The sequence below is a fragment of the Perca fluviatilis genome, chromosome 10 (genome assembly GCF_010015445.1).
Source record: "Perca fluviatilis chromosome 10, GENO_Pfluv_1.0, whole genome shotgun sequence".
Taxonomy (NCBI): domain Eukaryota; kingdom Metazoa; phylum Chordata; class Actinopteri; order Perciformes; family Percidae; genus Perca; species Perca fluviatilis.
Genome location: NC_053121.1, coordinates 37,909,804 through 37,928,731, shown reverse-complemented (window position 1 = coordinate 37,928,731; position 18,928 = coordinate 37,909,804). Strand labels below are relative to the sequence as shown.

The window sequence follows — 18,928 nt, the reverse complement described above, 5'->3', positions numbered from 1 at the left end:
CCAGCGCTGTAGATTGTTCCAGTAACACCGCTAACTCATTGATATAGATATTGAATAGGGTAGGACTCAAGCTACAGCCCTGTCTCACCCCACGCCCCTGACTGAAGTATTCTGTTCTGCTGCTATTAATTTTCACAGCACATTTGTTGTCCATGTACATGGATTTGATTATATCATATATTTTACCCCTTACACCGCTTTGTAAAGTTTTATAAAATAATCCATCATGCCAAATTGAGTCAAATGATTTCCTAAAATCAACAAAACAAGCAAAGATTTTACTTTTGCTTTCTTGAATAACATGTTTGTTGATTAGGGTGTGTAAGGTGTAAATGTGGTCAGTGGTACGATGTTTTGGTAAGAAGCCAATATGACCTTTACTCAAGACATTGTGTTCGGTAAGGAAGGCCTGTAGACGGGCATTTAGAATACAGCAGAAAACCTTCCCCAGGTTACTGTTCACACAGATGCCTCGGCAGTTATTGGGGTCGAATTTGTAGAGAGTGTGGCCAACTAGGGAATCGAATGGTCTGAGCATAACATTCTGCGATTGGTTCCGAGGTGGTCACGCGTTTCATGGACTCCATGTTTGATACCAACATCCATCTGATTCCCATTGATATAGTGCAGGGAATAGTGGGAAAATGTAATAAATTACTTTAAAAATGACATAAATCACTGAAAAAATGCCCAACTGTTGTGCGTTTGGCTGCAATGAAAGACAGGGAAGCAGCAAAAGATTTCACAAGTCCCCCCGTGAAGCAAAAAGGCAAAAAGTTTGGGAGCTTTTCATTATTGTGTGAGGTAAATGTCAATTTCTCTCTTCGATATAACAAATTACATACGACAAATATAGTAATACCATCGTTAATGTGTACATTGCTGTCAAAAATATTCTTACACTGCTTTAGAAATGAATGAAGTTTGAAGTTAGCCTTATGCTACCGTTAGCTTTTTCGCTAGCACTCCATGTACCTAAATGCTTGTGATCTTGCCACAGTCATAGCTATGGCTTTTGGTCTCGACCGAGTCCAGGTGTCTTTATTATCTTCTATTATCTTCTATTGGAGGGAAAGTGAAACATAGCTTGGACGAGGATGTTGTTCGGCTTTTCACAAGTTTAGACAGCTACGCCAATGTTTGCTAACGTTAGCGCAACAGCGTTGGCCTAGCCTGCTAGGCTAAATATTCCGACTGCCTTCGGAGTTTCCTATATCTGCGTCCACATTGTCAACATAAGACCTGTGGCGTTAGTGCTCCTTTTGTACCATAATTTTATTGAATGAAATATTAAGCTTCGCTCCTCTGAGATGGGTGGGTTTTTGTTACGTTACACACAAAGCTAGCTATAGTTAGCCTGTATGCTAGTGGACATTAGAAATGTAAACACTGCTAAGAGACTTATTAGGCGACGTGGTCACTCACTACATGGGCCTTTTTTAGAGGCCCATTTACGATATAGAAGGTAAATATACACTGGAATATTTCCGTAAGGGCCTTTTACATATTGACAAATGTTGATAATAACATGTATATGCCTGTTTAAGGTGAAAATAAGTGATTTATTTCAAGATAGCATATCCGCCCCATAGGGTTATACTGTAGAGTCATCTGACGTTGGTATCCAATATGGCGCCCATGATTTGAGTTGGTCACACTCTCTAAATATAGGCCACTAGGGGATATAAGCCCCCTGTTCCAGAGTTCAAGCCAGCTTGAAGAACAAGATTGAACAGCTTTAAAAGGGCCTTCTCCAGCTCAAGGGTGCTGTGTTTCAGCATTTCAGTCCTGATGCTGTCAGGTCAACATGCTTTCTTTGGTTTTAGTTTATGGAGTGTGTGTGTGTGAATTCCTCTTGGTTGATTTTATAGTCAAGTGGGTTTTGTCTTTTATGATTTTTTTACAGGGAGTGTAACTTTTGTGTAATGACTTGTTGGCCAATTGTAAGATTATCTGATGGGATTGTGTTGTAAAGGTTTTCAAAGTAATTTTTCTCCGTCTTTCAGAGGTGTGTCTTGATTTGGTTTAGGGTTTCAATTTCTTCTAGGGTTTCATTATAGTTTGTTTTTTCTTCTGAATCATATTTTTATATTCTTTAAGTTTGCTGCATTAGTTTTCTCTAATTTCTGGGTTGTTTGGTTGGCGGTGTTTTTGGTTGGAGATTTTTCGGAGGTTTTTCCTCATTAGTTTACACTCCTTGTCAAACCATTTTTCTTTGTGGGTTTTGTTTTTGGGTTAAGGATTACCCCTCAAGAGATTTGCTTTGAGGGCAATCCTGTGATATAGTTCATTTATTTGATTTACTGCCATAGTTACATCTGCACGTTTTGTTACTAAAAAGTCGTTAATAAGATTAGTAATTTCAACTGAGTTAGCTGCATTGATGAATTCAGACACACTGTCAGATGTCCATTTATAGGACAGATTGAATTTTAGAAGTTTTTTAGTGTCTATAATTTTAATTTTCTCTGTATAATTTTAATTTCCTTTCAGATGTACATTTATCTGGCAGTGATCTGAAAGTGAAAACTGTGGTCTTACAGTGAATACGTTGATGGAGGAGGGGTCCATGTCAGTATTGCATAGTCCACTACACTAGACCCAAGAGCTGAGCAGTATGTGAACTGGCCTAATGAATGAAGTACAGGCCTAGGCCTTGACACAGATGCACTAGCTCCTTACCATTTCTATTAATGACAGAGTCAGGGTTGTGTCTACATTTCATCTCATTTTCCAAATTTGGTGATGTAATGAATTTGTTATCTTTCTCACTTATTTCAACTATTTCATTTTCCAAACCATTTCTAGCATTAAAATCCCCACATAGCAGCATGTTGCCCTAAGCCTGGAAATGGCTGCATTCTGAGTTAAGGTCATTGAAGAACTCTTCTTTAAAGTATGGGGATTCTGCAGGTGGGGCATACACTGCACAGATGTAGAGGTCATTTTCATGACTTATAACTCCTTTATTCAGCTTTAACCACACTCGAGTGAGTTCTTTCTTTTTGACAGATAGATATGGTGTCAGAAAGTCTTTAAACCAAATTATAACACCCCCTGAGTCTCTGCGACGTTTGATGGTTTTGTATTTTAAAGATGCTAAAATAATTTCTTTATAGCCTGAGGGACAGTGAGTACTTAAACCTGTTCTATACCAAGTTTCCAATAGAACAACAATGTCATGGTGTTTGATACTGAGTAGAAAGTCAGAGTTAAAACTTTTGGCTCCAAACATGGATGAATGAAGGCCCTGGATATTTCAGGAAGTTATGGAGAACGATCTCGTCATGTTTATTATGTATATTCTTGGTCATTGAGTCATTGAAAGAGAAAAAAAAATAAATAAATAGTCACAAATAAATGCATATGGGTATTCTTCCCTTATCCTTTTTTATTTTTTAGCATAATTTCTTGAAGATGAGGTGAAGCAGTTTCCTCACTTCTCCGATGTCGGTACAGACTGGGTGTTTATTACCTTGGAGTATGTCTGAGTAGGTTGTGTGGTGTTGTAAAGCTCCACAGCAGTGGCAGTTGGCTCTCCTGATGTGTTGGAGTTCCTTGTATGAGGGCATGGTTCAGCTTGGCTGGGTTTTATATTATTGAGCTTGGGTCTGCTGGTTTGAGCTCTCCTGGGCTGAGTACTGCTAGCCTGGGCCTTGCTGTGCTGGGCACTGGTTGGGCTGGACTGGTCATGGTTCTGCTGGGTTGGGCTCCACTGTGCTGGGTTCTGGTTGGTTGGGCTGGCCTGGTCATGGTTCTGCTGGGTTGGGCTCCGCTGTGGCGGGATTGGTTGGTCTGCCAAGGAGAGGGCTGGGCCCCAGTGTGGGCTCTTTGTGTATTAACTTTGTTGAGTTGGGGTGTCTGTTGTCTATTGTGGGGCTGGGCAGCCTGACTGGATCGGAGGTGAGAGGGGACTCTGCACAGAGTTGTGTCTTTTATGTCTTTTGCTAGTTGTCTCACTGCATCAGCATATAGGTGCACATGGTCATAGAGATGCTCCTCTGACATAGATGGCTGGTGGGCAATGTGGGTGTTTGGGATTTCTGAGCAATATGAAGATATTTTTTGGTTTATCTTGTTGATCAGATCATTAGGAAAGTCTTTTCTGGGCAGTCTCTGTTGTTGGTCTGGGCGTGGCTGGAGAGGTGAGCAGGGGTGGTAGTGTGGCATGTGTGGGCGTGGCTGTAGGCATTGGCGGGGGTGTGGTAGTCATTGTTGTTGGTGTGGGAATGGCTGTGGAAGTAGGCTGGGGCAGGGGTGTGGCAGGTGGCATCAGCTGCTTTGCTGAAGCAGATAGAGTGGGTTTGTTGGTGGGATAGTATCCATCTTGTGGAGCTGTGTTGGTGCTGGTGTCTGGGCTGCTCTCTGTCTGTGAGGCTGTAGAAGTAACTTGGAGCTGGTTGAAGACAGCTGTGGTTGGGTTGGTAGTCAGGCTGATAGTCAGGCTGATAGTCAGGCTGATAGTCAGGCTGGTAGTCAGGTTGGTAGTCAGGTTGGTAAGCTGTTCTGTAAGGCTCTGGATTGTGCCGTTGTGGGCTTTGGGTTCTCTGCTGCTGTCACTGTAAGGGAGGGGGAAGTCTTCTTTTCCTCAGCCAGGATTTTAAGTTTAGGAAAGTCTTTTTCAAATTTCATAAGGCTTGCCTCTGATACATGGATCACCACCTTTGTGTTGTTCTAAAGGTTGATGTTAAATTTTGGCTTGGAATCTAGATCTGAGTTGTTTCATTACTCTGTTCCCTGCCATTTTGAAGTATTTGTTGCTGGAACAGGGCTTTGTGCCATGCTTCTGGATGGTTTGTAAAGAATACCCGTTCTACCTTTATTTCCTTATCATTTAGGACCATGGAGTCTGATACTAAGGTTTCTGGAGAGTCTCTTAGTATGTGTTCCTTGCATTTCTTCTTTTAGTTTCACTAGTCACTGTGGCTGGGTAGTTGGTTTCACTAGTCACTGTGGCTGGGTAGTTGACTTCACTAGTCACTATGGCTAGGCAGTTGGTTTCACTAGTCACTGTGGCTGGGTAGTTGGTTTCACTAGTCACTGTGGCTGGGTAGTTGGTTTCACTAGTCACTGTGGCTGGGTAGTTGATTTCACTAGTCACTGTGGCTGGGTAATTGACAGTAAGGCTGCTGAGGCTCTTTTCTGTCTTGGTCTCTGTCTCTGACTGTCTCTGACTGTCTCTGTCTCTCTCTGTCTCCCTCCCTCCTTCTCTGTCTCCCTCCCTCCTCTGCCTTTGTCTCCCTCCCCCCTCCCTCCTTCTCTGTCTCTCTCTGTCTCCCTCCCTACTTTTCTGTCTCTGTCTCCCTCCCTCCTTCTCTGTCTCCCTCCCTCCTCTGTCTCCCTCCCTCCTTCTCTGTCTCCCTCCCTCCTTCTCTGTCTCCCTCACTCCCTCTGTCTGTCGCCCTCCCTCCTTCTCTGTCTCCCTCACTCCCTCTGTCTCTCTTCCTCCCTTCTTCTCTGTCCCCCTCCTTTCTTCTCTGTCCCCCTCCTTTCTTCTCTGTCCCCCTCCTTTCTTCTCTGTCTCCCTCCCTCCTCTGTCCACCTGCTTCCCTGTCTGTCCCCTCCTTCCTTCTCTGTCTCCCTCCCTCCTTCTCTGTCTCCCTCCCCCCTTCCCTGTCTCAGTCTCCCTCCCTCTCTGTCTCCCTCCCTCCTTCTCTGTCCCCCTCCTTTCTTCTCTGTCTCCCTCATAGACTGTATACAGCATATTAATACAGTCTGTATATTAATACAGTCTATGGTCTCCCTCCCTCCTTCTCTGTCCCCCCTTTTCTCTCTGTCTCCCTCCCTCCCTCTCTGTCTCTCTCCCCTCCTTCTCTCTCTCCCTCCCTCAGTTCCTCTCTCTCCCTCCCTCCCTCCCTTCCCCTCTCTCTCTCCCTCCCTCCCTAGCTTCCAGCTTTTATAGAAATGTTTTTCCACTGAGATTTGTATTTTTCTTATTTTCATTTCTGCATTTTAATACATGTTTCTCATAGCATTTGTAAGTCTTCCATGCTTAATAAATAAATTCAGAACTCACAATATTCTACATTATTTGGCATCGTTGAACTTTTAAAGCCAACAATTCAGTTTACGGTCAGCTTTTAACATTTTAATGAAATTCATACTTAAAATGATTTCCACTTTTTCAACTATTCTTTCAACTACTTCACCTTCTTCTTACAGATTTAAGCTATTCATCCAGTTTAGCTTTAGCAATTCATTCTACTATTCATACTTTTTTAAATTTTAAGCTTTTAAACATTTTATTTTAACATTAAACTCAATGAGAGCATGCTTCAAATCCTTCAAATCCTCTTCTGCTTCAAAATGTATCTCCTCCTACATTCTTTCACCTACAGACGTGATACAAACTTTAAATCATTCACGAAAACTTCAGGTATTAGGCTTTGGCTTTTTAGTTTGATATATTTTACAGATTTTGTGAAAAAGCTGTTTAAGTTTAGTGATAATTTCAGGATTATAATGGGTGTGTATTGCGAGACTTAGAGTGGGTGATGTCATCAGTTAGTGTGCAGAGCCTTAAAAAATATCTTTGATCCTTCTCTATAAATTGCTCTCACACCCACAATTTTTACTTGTCATACACACTTTATACATCAAAACGTAGGCATTTTTGTCTAGTTTCAGCCAATGTTCTCATTTATGCGATTGAGTTATACATTTGGCTTGATGAGCTTCCAAATGACAACAGTTCCAGATCTTCCTCCATTCGCTGCCATGTTAAACATCCTTCACATTTCCCAGCGAAACGCAGAGCAAACCACTTTTTTGATATGATATACTGATATGCCCACATTTTTAAGTTTATTCACATAAATTTTACATGAATACGTTCACAAAGGCCTTCTGGTGCTCAGGATAAGGTCATTTGACTGATAGTATTTATCGTTTTGGCAGTCTAAGCCTCTATTTGAGATCTTGCTGTCGGGCGCCGTATAGGGGGGGAAAATTAGGACAATTCCAAGGGCCCATAATTGACAGGGGCCCCACAAAATAGGTAAAAACTTATACAAAATTATGAAACCATCATCATCATTCAGTATATATATTTCAAATCTCTTTGATCTCTTTGTTTTTACTTGTTTTTGGCAGTAAAAGTTAAATATCCCCATTGACCAAAAAGTAAAGATCAATATTGACCGACCACCCCCCTGTATCTACAAGAAATGGTTTGGTCCTGCCTTAGCGCACTCAGTAACGGTGTTTAGTTGCAGTCAGTAGATGCGCCAGAACTACAGTGACCACAATGTTCCCAAGTAACGTTAAATCAAAATCTGGTTTTCAAAAAAGGAAAGAGAGAAAAGAGAGAGAGCAAAGACAAAGGAAAGGGTGTCAAACTGTAACCCAGTTTTTCACCAAGAGAGGTGGGTAGCCTCTAGTCTGTGAGTGGTTTTAACTTGTTGGCTTAATGTCCATAATGAAATATGCTAGCTAGCTACAGACTAGTGTTAGCCTACATTTAATCACCATTTAATCAGTGCAGGGAAACGTTTAGCAAGATATTCATATTAAATCATTGTCCCTGCCCCTTTTAGCAGACTTAACAACAGATGAGTCAGCAGCAGCCCAGTCTCCCCTAACTGTGCCCCTCCCTGTCCCAATGAAGGAGCAACATTGTGTCTAATGACATGCCTGTTATTTGAGAGAAAAGTTTGGGTTTCCAGGAGTCCTTTGTTCTTATTCAAACCTTTTTAATTTGATGTCACTGGTACTGTTAGTTTGTTATGACCATATTCCAAACCTCAAAACCTTTTGATTTAGTGATCACTTGATCTGTTTTGAAGCACTATAATAACCCTGGTGTGGAAATTCCATTTTACATGTCCACTTTATTTTCTTGTTGGTATATTGTGTATGTGCAGAAAAAGTTTTAAAAAAAATCAGCTGTTTTCATTGTTTTGAGAGGATGATGTTAATTTATTTTGATTGAAAAGTTAAGATATATTTAAGTTTGTTCGTTTTTCTTTTTTTAAATATTTCATTAATATATATAATAATAATTATTAATATAATTTTGTTAAGAGAATTTTCCATTTTGTCAAATTTTACAATAAAAATACATTGAGACTGTAAAAGATGGCCTTCAGCACATTTTTTATGGTTGCTTTTAATCTTGCATCAAATAGTGAACTGCATACTAGACTTGCATGTGTAAATCACCAGCAGTAAATATTGTGCTAGTACTAGTATTGAACTACAAGAACCTTTAATTAGAGTTCTGTAAAGCTTTTGATGGGACAGTTAGGTCCTAGAGATGTGGTGACAACAGCTGCACAGAGGGGGCCCAATTAGATTTTTTGTCATGGGGCCCAAAATTCCTGGCGGTGCCCCTGCTTGCTGTCAGTGTCTCTGAATAGCTGCAGTGTGGCACAGGTGACAGATAACAGCAGGTGCTACGATCGTTAGCTGATTAAAGATCAAAGGAATCTCAATACACAGATCAAAGTGTTCAATCGTGTGTTTACAAACATGGTTTAATATGAACATAACAGAACATCTCACACACATGGGGCCCGTTCCAGAAAGCAGGTTTAGTGAAAACTCTGAGTTGGTTAACCCTGAGATGAGGGAAACTCTGGGTTTTCCGTTCCAGAAAGAGAGGTAACTTAACCCCGGAGTCAGTTACTATGGTAACTGAGCCTGTGAACCTAACCTGGTCGGGAGCAGGTTTTCTTCAAGAAACCTCGAGTTTCTCTCAGTCTCCCTCCCGCTGAGAGGGAGGAGACTGAGAGAAACGGGGGAAAAAAACTGGAGTTTCTCTCAGTCTCCTCCCTCTCAGAGGGAGGGGAAACTCATTTCCTCATTCATTCAGTCTGTATCAGGCGCATTTTAATGCAGTTTGTTATCTGCATGAATAAAAAAAGGTATTGGTTTATGTTAGGCAGACTATAAAATGTTTTTTTTCTCAAACATGTCATGTCCTTTTGTCCACGATCCCGTTGATGAAAAAGCTGTATTAATTCAGAGAGTTTATGTCGGGAGATGATATTGAGTTTTTTAATTTCCACATAACCGATTTGAGTGGTATTTTTTATCACAGTCTATTAGGTATGCAGATACCTTATCCTTCCACTAGTTCAACATCGTGGACAGGCTTTAACATCCCAGCAGATTCTTTGTGTCGCATTACGTTTTTTGCAAACGGCAGTTTTCTTTATAACAGCAGCGGATCATACTGTAATAGTAAAGCCACTGTATGCAGAGCCGTCACCAAAGAAAGTGTGATCGCTCTGAAACGTTTTTTAACGTGTTCCCTGGATACAACCAGTGAGAGCCATTTAAAAGAAATACATGATTATACTTATAATTCTGTTAATGATCATGGTGCTGCAGCCTCAGAATGGGATTAGTATAGTTTACTTTTTCGCCCGCAGGATTGCACCTGAATAAAATTATAAGTGTAGCCTACAATTCCAGTTTTCACCAGTAGCCTAATATTATAAGTTAACTGTGATTAAATATGAAATTAATACACTGTTAATGCGTACGCATTGACTCGAGCAGCAATTTTCTCCCACACCAATTCTCTGTCTTTTGCAGCAGCAGCCGCTGTCTTGCTTTTTTAACGAAATGCATGTTCAAACTCGCTGTTTGTGCGCATGAGTATTTCCGCCGACCCGTTTGTTTGTGATTGTTACCATGGTGAATCGTAGAATCATGGCTCCATTCATACTGCCTTATGTGCACACGCGTAACCCTGAGTGAATCTACTCTGAGTTGATTGAACCAACTCAAATCAGCTGTTCTGGAACCGAAAACTCTGAGTTTCCCATCTCAGGGTAAATCAACTCAGACCTCAGGGTTAGACTCAGAGTTTGTTAAACCTCCTACCTGGAACGGGCCTCAGGACACACACACAGACACACACACAGACCCATACTCACACACATAGACACACACACAGACCCACACTCACACAAACACACAGACACACACATACACACACAGTCACACACACACATACACACACACACACAAGCACGCACACACAAATGCACACACACACACACACATAAACACACACAAAGACACACATACACAAACACACCCCCAAACACACATACACACATAGCCACACATACACACCCAGACACACATACACACAAACACACGCACGTACACACACACAAACACACACACCAAGACACACATGCAGACACGCAGACACACATACACACACACACATACACACACACGCACACACAGACACATATACACACACACAGACACACATACACACACAGACACACACACTGGGTCTCACTCATCAGCATCAGCAGGTGTGGTAATTACAGATCAAAGACAGGCTTTATTAGAGCTGAACGATCACCTACCATCTATTGGTTCGTGATAGCACAGTGGATATGACACATGCCTTTGGTGTGGGAGACCTGGGTTTGAATCCCACTGTGATACATCAATCAATGTGTGCCTGAGGAAAACACTTAACCACCAGTAGCAATTGGAAGTTGCTTTCTTTCTCTCACTCTATCTCTCTCTCCCTCTCGTCTCTCTTCTGTCCTTCTCTCTTTCCTCTCTTTCCTCTTGTTCAGCCCCCTCTTTTCATGCAATATATTTCACATCTCATCTCAGCTAGATTGATGCTTTTTCATTCTATGCAGTGTATATGTCTGATAATAATACAAAGTATTTCTTCTTTCAGCCTTTTCCGGCAATTCATTTCAACTTTCATCTTTGACAGTATTACAGTTCAGCTTCAAGCTTTTCTAACAATACATTTTAGCTCTTCACTTATGTAGGTAATGCAGTTTCACTTCCAACTCTGACAATTTTCCAGATGTTTCAGCAGTGCAGTGTAATGCATTTGAGCTTTAAGATTTTTCATACAATTTGTTTCATATTTCTGCATTTGTGAGTTCAGTTAGAAAATATACTCATACCTCACAATGTTCTACATCTTTTGTCATTATTCAACTTTTAAAGCCAACAGTTCAGTTTAGCATCAGCTTGTAACTTTTTAATGAAATTCATACTTATTAAAACGATTTAAACTTGTTCAGCTATTCTCACTACTTCACCTTCTTCTTACGGATTTGAGCTATTCATCCAGTTTAGCTTTAACAATTCAGCTATTCAGCATTCCCACGCATTTTCTGCAGGAAATGCATTTTCTAGTTTACTTTCAAAGATTCAATCTGTTTTAGTTAGTTTTTTTGGGGACAAGCTGCACTGGATTCCCCAGTCTGTTCTGTTTCTTCCCAAGGAAGGAGGACAAGGACTTGTTCATTTGGCCAGCAGGGGCACTGCTTTCCGCCTGCAGTTCTTGATGGATGTAAGGAAGCTGAGTTTCCAGGCTTTGACGGGTGCAAGGTGACTCCTTACACTGGCTGCTACAGGAATGGGTTGGATTACCCCTGCTGGGCAGGTTCTGCCATCTCAGACGTGTTCTGCAGAGCATGGCTGCTCAAGCTGGGGAAGGTGGTGGATATCGCTGGTCCGAAATTAAACAATGCTGCTGCTTTGGCAGCTGTTCTGGGTGTGAGATCAGTCAGAATTCTCACCAAACTGTTGGATCACTGGAAGTACAATCTGTCTGGACATGAATCCATAATGTTGGAGGAATATAATGTTGGTCTGATTACACCTCAATCTGATGATTCCTTCCCTGGTGGTGTTGTTTTTTAGATGTAAAGCACTGCACTTTAGACCTGAAAGAGGCAAAAGGGAATGCCTTTTTATAAAATGATGGTATTGTCTTTAAATAAGAGTATACTCCATGAATTGGTTGACACACCATGGCGAGGACATCTGGGTTTGGCGGTTGATTTACAACCTGCGTGGAAGAGTTTATACAAACCACTGTTAACTAAAAGAGTAGATGACCTACAGTGGAGAGTGTTACACGGCATAGTGGCAGTCAACAAGTTTCTGTCTGTCATTAGTCCTGGTCTTAGCAACAGATGTCCTTATTGTGATGAAAAAGAAACTGTGTTTCATTGTTTTCATTGAGTGTGTGCGCCTGCCGCCGTTGTTCTTACTGCTGGAGAAGCTTTTCAGTAAGGTAGGGGAGGTCTTCTCCAAACAAATGTTCATCCTTGGGTTCAGGTACAGTAAGTTTGCTAAACATAAATGTCAGCTTTTAAACTTCATCTTATTGGGCCAATCAAAGATGGCTGTGTATGTGAGCAGGAAGAGGAAGGTGGATGACTCTGTTGATATCAAAAACCCTCAGAGCCCTACGACGTCACACGCGACCTCCGATTAATATTTATATAATTTCGGAAAACAATTTATTGTAAGGCAAGGCAAGGCAAGGCAGCTTTATTTGTATAGCACATTTCAGCAACAGGGCAATTCAAAGTGCTTTACATAAAACATTAAAGAGCAGTTAGAAAACAATTTTAAACAATTTTAAAACATTAATAAACAAATTAAAACAAGAATAAAATTGATAGTGCAGTATAAGAATAAAAGTTACAGTGCAGTATAAGAAATTAAAGTTAATAAAATAGATTATTTAAGGAAAAGCAACATCAAAAAGATAGGTCTTTAGCTTAGATTTAAAGAACTGAGAGTTGCAGCGGACCTGCATGTTTCTGGGAGTTTGTTCCAGATATGTGGAGCATAAAAACTGAATGCTGCTTCCCCTGTTTAGTTCTGACTCTGGGGACAACAAGTAGACCTGTCCCAGACGACCTGAGAGGTCTGGGTGGGTCATAGTGTAGTAGCAGATCAGAAATGTATTTTGGCCCTAAACCGTTTAGTGATTTATAAACCAGTAAAAGTATTTTGAAATCAATTCTTTGAGGCACTGGAAGCCAGTGTAAAGACTTCAGTACTGGAGTGATGTGATCCACTTTCCTGGTTTTAGTGAGGACTCGGGCAGCAGCGTTCTGAATCAGCTGCAGCTGTCTGATTGATTTTTAGGGAGACCTGTAAGGACTTACCGTTACAGTAGTCAAGTCTACTGAAGATAAAAGCATGGACAAGTTTTTCCAGATCTTGCTGAGACATAAGTCCTCTAACCCTTGATATATTTTTAAGGTGATAATATGCTGATTTTTTAATTATGTTAATGTGGCTGTTAAAATGTAGGTCTGAGTCCATGACTACACCAAGATTTCTGGCTTTGTCTGTTGTTTTTAACATTGTCGTTTGAAGCTGAGCGCTGACTTTCAATCGTTCCTCTTTTGCTCCAAAAACAACCACCTCCGTTTTTTCTTCATTTAATTTAAGAAAGTTCTGGCACATCCAATCATTAATTTGTTCAATGCACATATTTAATTGTTGTATTGGGCTATAGTTCCCTGGCGATAAGGTTATGTAAATTTGTGTGTCATCTGCATAACTATGGTAAGTTATTTTGTTGTTTTCCATAATCTGAGCCAGTGGAAGCATATAGGTGTTGAACAGAAGAGGCCCCAGAACTGAGCCATGGGGAACTCCGCACGTCATATTTGTATGCTCAGATGTATAATTACCTATAGACACAAAGTAGTCCCTATTCTTTAAATAGGATTCAAACCACTTTAGTACTGAGCCAGAAAGACCAACCCAGTTTTCCAATCGGTCAAGCAATATGTCATGGTCTACTGTATCAAATGCAGCACTAAGATCAAGTAATACTAAGACTGAAATTTTGCCACTATCTCTGTTTAAGTGGATGTCATTAAAGACTTTAACTAGAGCCGTATCAGTGCTGTGGTGTGGTCGAAAACCTGACTGGAAGGCATCAAAACTGTTGTTTAGCAATAAGAAAAGGTTGAGTTGTTGAAAAACCACTTTTTCTATGATTTTACTTAAAAATGGAAGGTTTGATATTGGCCTATAGTTGCTCATTAGTGTCGTGTCTAGATTGTTCTTTTTAGGGTGGCTTGATGACTGCAGTTTTCAGGGCCTGTGGAAAGATACCTGAGGAGCAGGGAAGATGTGTTTACAATCTCTAGAAGATCAGAAGCCAAACACTTCGAAACATTTTTGAAAACACCCGTTGGTAGAATATCAAGGCAACAGGAGGAGGTTTTCAGATGTTGTATAATGTCCTCCAAGGTTTTTAAGGTTGATCGTATGAAATTGTGTCATGTTGGAATTTGTTTTGCGTGCATACTGTGACAACACATATCCTGTACTTGATATGGAGGCACTGACTGTTTGTCTAATTTTCTGAATTTTGTCTGTGAAGAAGGAGGCAAAGTCGTTGCAAGCCTTGGTAGACAACAGTTCAGATGCTACCGGTTACTGGAGGGTTTGTTAATCTATCAACAGTAGCAAACAAAGCGACGTGAATTTTATTGTTTCTGGCGATAATGTCAGAGGAAAAGGACCGTCTTGCATTTCTTAGTTCCAGATTATAAATGCAAGTCTCTCTTTATAGGTGTTATAATGGACCTGGAGATTAGATTTTTGCCAACTGCGTTCAGCTTTTCGACACTCTCTTTTTTTGTTCTCACACCTATAACATTTCTCCATGGAGATCTTTTCTTACCAGAGACAGCTTTGACCTTAGTGGGAACGCAATAGCATCAATAACATTCGTAATTTTACAGTTGAAATTATCTACCAGCTCAGTGACTGAGGCCCCAGTGAGGGCGGGTGTAGAGGACAAAAGGTGAATGAATGATTCACTGGTGTTTTCAGTGATATACCGTTTTCTGATTAACTTTGTTTGAACACTTTTGGGCACAGAGATAGTGCCGTTAAAGAAAACACAGGAATGATCAGAGAGAGCAACATCAGTCACCACAACCTGGGAATGTTCAGACCCTTGGAGATAATCAAGTCCAAGAGTGTGCCTTATTGTGCGTGGGCTGTGTCACATGCTGAGTCAGTCCATAGCTCTCAAAAACACAACACAGTTCTTTGGTCCCTCGGTTCTGGGGGTTGTCAACATGAATGTTAAAATCACCAGCAATAATTACCCGGTCAAAGTTAATACAGATTATAGACAGCAGTTCATTAAAATCGTCAAAGAAGGATGCACAGTATTTAGGTGGCCTGTAGATATTTAGAAGTAGAGCTTGAGGGGAGGATCTTAGCTGAAGAGCCACATATTCAAAGAAGCAAAATTTCCCGTAAGATATTTGCAGTACATTGGAATGAGTCATTAAACAAAATGGCGACTCCACCTCCTTTCTTATTCACTCTATTCTCACTCATAAAACTAAAGTTAGGGGGCTGACTCAATGAGAACAGCAGCACTGTTATTATGGTCCAACCAGGTTTCAGTTAAAAACATAAAAATCAAGATTGTTCTTGATAATAAAATCATTGATTAAAAATGATTTTCCCCGCCAAAGATCTAACGTTTAGTAGGGCTAGTGTTAGTGCGTTTTTCATTTTTGGGACAGACTGTGGCTGACGAGGAATGGATGCTAAATTTGCAAAGTTTGCAGTTGCGTGCTTATTCGCCATTCTTTTTCTATTACCTATCACAACATAAATTGTGGAAGAACCTAATACGCAGGGCCCAGGCTTGTCTTGGAAAGAGTCATGAGTGCTACTATGCATGCAGCCTGGACCCGGCACATATCAGTTAACGCTTGCTGCATTTTGCACACAAGTATCCTTATCAGTCTGGGGAGAAGGAGTTAGTTGCCGTCCTTGAGGGGGCAGAGGTGCCTGGCGTTTTACGATGGGAGAAGGAAGGGGGGCATACTTGGTTCCAGCATTTACCAGCTGCTTCATCTGGTCAGTGAACTCCAACATGGGGATGGGGGAAAGAGGGGAGAGCGACATATCCTTACAGATCCGTTACACAAAGTGGAAAGGTGAGTTCACTGACTGCAGGAAATCCGAAATCCGATCAAGAAAAAACAGTAAAGTGAAAAAGAGAGATAATGGTGTCACTGTTTAGATATTTGGGATACATTTGGGCCTTTTTTTGAAGAAATGTTAATAGTTTGTCATTTATATGAGTTATGTTCATTATGTTTATTTTTGCACTGGATGACTCCAAATACATAGGAGAACTGTTTTAGACAACACAAATGCTTGTGTAGAATTGCTGTGTGTCATATCAATACATTTGACATTATTATTTTGATTATTGGCAAAAGCGTCTGGACTTTTTTTGAAACAATGTACAGTACAGGCCAAAAGTTTGGACACACCTTCTCATTCAACGCGTTTCTTTATTTTCATGACTATTTACATTGTAGATTCTCACTGAAGCCATCAAAACTATGAATGAACTAATATGGAATTATGTACTTAACAAAAAAGTGGGAAATAACTGAAAACATGTCTTATATTTTAGATTCCTCAAAGTAGCCACCCTTTGCTTTTTTTGATAACTGTGCAAACCCTTGGTGTTCTCTCAATGAGCTTCATGAGGTAGTCACCTGAAATGGTTTTCACTTCACAGGTGTGCTTTGTCAGGGTTAATTAGTGGAATTCTTTTTCCCTTATTAATAAAAAAGCAAAGGGTGGCTACTTTGAAGAATCTAAAATGTAAGACATGTTTTCAGTTATTTCACACTTTTTTGTTAAGTACATAATTCCATATCTGTTCATTCATAGTTTGTTGAGAATTTACAATGTAAATAATCATGAAAATAAAAAGGAAACGCATTGAATGAGGTGTGTCCAAACGTTTGGCCTGTACTGTATATATTTTGTCAACTGTATAAGTTATAATGTTTATTTCTTCACAGTTTGACACCAAAGACATATGGGAACTGATTTAGACAGGAGATTGGCTTAGCTTTTATTGTTCTGTGTGCTATCAATAAATATCTGTGAGATTCATTTTCTGTTTTATTTATTTATTTGTCTTTAAGGTCATACAACCTTTTTTTTACATTCAAGTGACCTCACTACAGCACAAATATTCTAATAGCCCCATTTTTCCTGAAAAAATGATGTACATTGATTGACTATAGACAACAGGATTGCTGTTTTACAAGCGTTTTTAGAAAATAAAACCAGATGGAAAAGTAATTGTAAAAATGGCCTCAGGTTTCTCAGCATTAATGAATAGTGAATCTACTGTTTACTCTACTGTTTTACTCGGATGGTGAAAGACAGAATCAGGATTGACATTAATTATTATAAAGAGATGAAGGATGATGATCTGGGCCCATGGTGATGTGTTGTGCTATGTTGAAGGAGACTAACTCATTTTTTCTCAGGAGGTGATGTCATGTATTTAGGAGTATATGTATGTACGTATTTATTGGCCTGTTGAAAAGAGATTATTCTGTAAATAACGAGATGGAACATTGATAGAATAAAGTTCCTTTAAAAATGAAAATCTCTCTCTGTCTCTCTCTTTCTCTCTCTCACCCTCTCTCTCTCCCCTCTCTCTCTCTAATCCTCTCTCTCTTCCCCCCCTCTCTCTCTCTCTGTCTCTCTCTCCCTCTCTCTCTCTCTCTCTCTCTCCTTCTCCCTTTATAAATATGAATATAAAATGAGTAAATTCCAACCCTAGATTTGATCAGAATGAAGCTGTGTGTGTGAGAGAGTGATGTAATGCCCCCTCCTCCTTTCAGGGTGGAGCCTGCTGGAGTCAGATGGTTGACACCAGGTCTGAGGAAGTGTAAGTCTGTTTTACAATTCATTCATGGAACTGTGACATCACTCATTCAACCCTCTGTCATCATCAAAGTGCTGATTGGTTAATAACTGCAGCTGTGTTGTGTGTCCTTCTCTCTGTCAGATTCCTGGGAACTCACACTCGACACAAACACAGTGAGCAGAAAACTCAAACTGTCTGACAACAACAGGAAGGTGACATTAGTGGAGGAGGATCAGCCATATCCTGATCATCCAGAGAGGTTTGACTGTCCTCAGCTGCTGTGTAGAGATGGTCTGACTGGTCGCTGTTACTGGGAGGTCGAGAGGAGAGGAAAGGTTGATATATCAGTGAGTTACAGAGGAATCAGGAGGAAAGGAGACAGTAGAGACTGTTGGTTTGGACGTAATGATCAGTCCTGGCGTCTGTTTTGCTCTGATTGTCGTTACTCTGTCCGGCACAATAAGAGCGCAACAGTCATCCATCTATCCTCCTCCTCTGTTTCCGATAGAGTAGCAGTGTATGTGGACTGTCCTGCTGGCTCTCTGTCCTTCTACACAGTCTCCTCTGACTCACTGATCCACCTCTACACCTTCAACACCACATTCACTCAGTCTCTTTATCCTGGCTTTGGGGTCTGGTCATCTGGTTCCTCAGTGTCTCTGTGTCCTGTGTCGTCCTGTGAGTCTCCTCCTGTCAGAGACCAGACAGTTGAGTCTGATCAGAATCATCAGGCTGATGTTAGTGAGGAGAATGTGGGGATCACCAATGATTTCCTGAATAGATTAGATTCTGCTCCAAACAGCTAAATGACATATAATGCTCTTCCTCATCATCTCCAAAAGCTGCATTCAGCAACCACCTTGCTGCTTATCTGACAGCTTTAGTTCCTTTACACATTCAGATTATTAAAACTAAATACAATCAGATCATACATGATGATGTATTATTACAGATTACCAGCTGCAACATTAAAGTCATCAGTCATTAGAAACCAGTCATATCATATTGATTATTCTGCAGAATCACCACTTTTACTTTTGGTACTTTAAGTATTTTTATGCTCATACTTTTGTACTTGTACTTAGTTCTACACTGTGGTATCAGTACTTTAACTTGAGTACTTATTTTTCATTATGATGTAATGTTTTATTACATCATAATGAAATAGTCGTTAGTAAACCTCCGTACAGATCTGAGGCCTGTAGTACGAAGCAGGATTTGGCGTTAACGAGCTAACTTCAGGTTCATCCCAGGGTTTTCTGTACCATGACGGTGGATCACTTGTTACCGGGTTCAATCACCGTGGTAACTTATGCTGTTTAAATTGGAGATTAGAGATCAACCGGTGTAAAAGCACCGCCTACTGACCAATCGGCATCACCGTTCTTAGAAGATCAGGCGGAGCTCGGTGCGCGGAGAGAGAGGGGGAGAGAGGGGTGCGCTCATAAAAGT

General features: G+C 40.6%; 1 protein-coding gene across 1 annotated transcript in view; it reads left to right on the top strand.

Moving 5' to 3' along the window:
* LOC120566573 (neoverrucotoxin subunit alpha-like) overlaps positions 1-18,722 on the top strand; it is a 34,800-nt gene extending 16,078 nt beyond the window's left edge. The window contains exons 2-3 of the mRNA XM_039813089.1: positions 17,451-17,497; positions 17,618-18,722. Coding sequence (XP_039669023.1) covers positions 17,451-17,497; positions 17,618-18,282 — 712 coding nt within the window. The 3' untranslated portion in view covers positions 18,283-18,722. The remainder of the gene's footprint in view (positions 1-17,450; positions 17,498-17,617) is intronic.
* Positions 18,723-18,928: the final 206 nt, after the last annotated feature.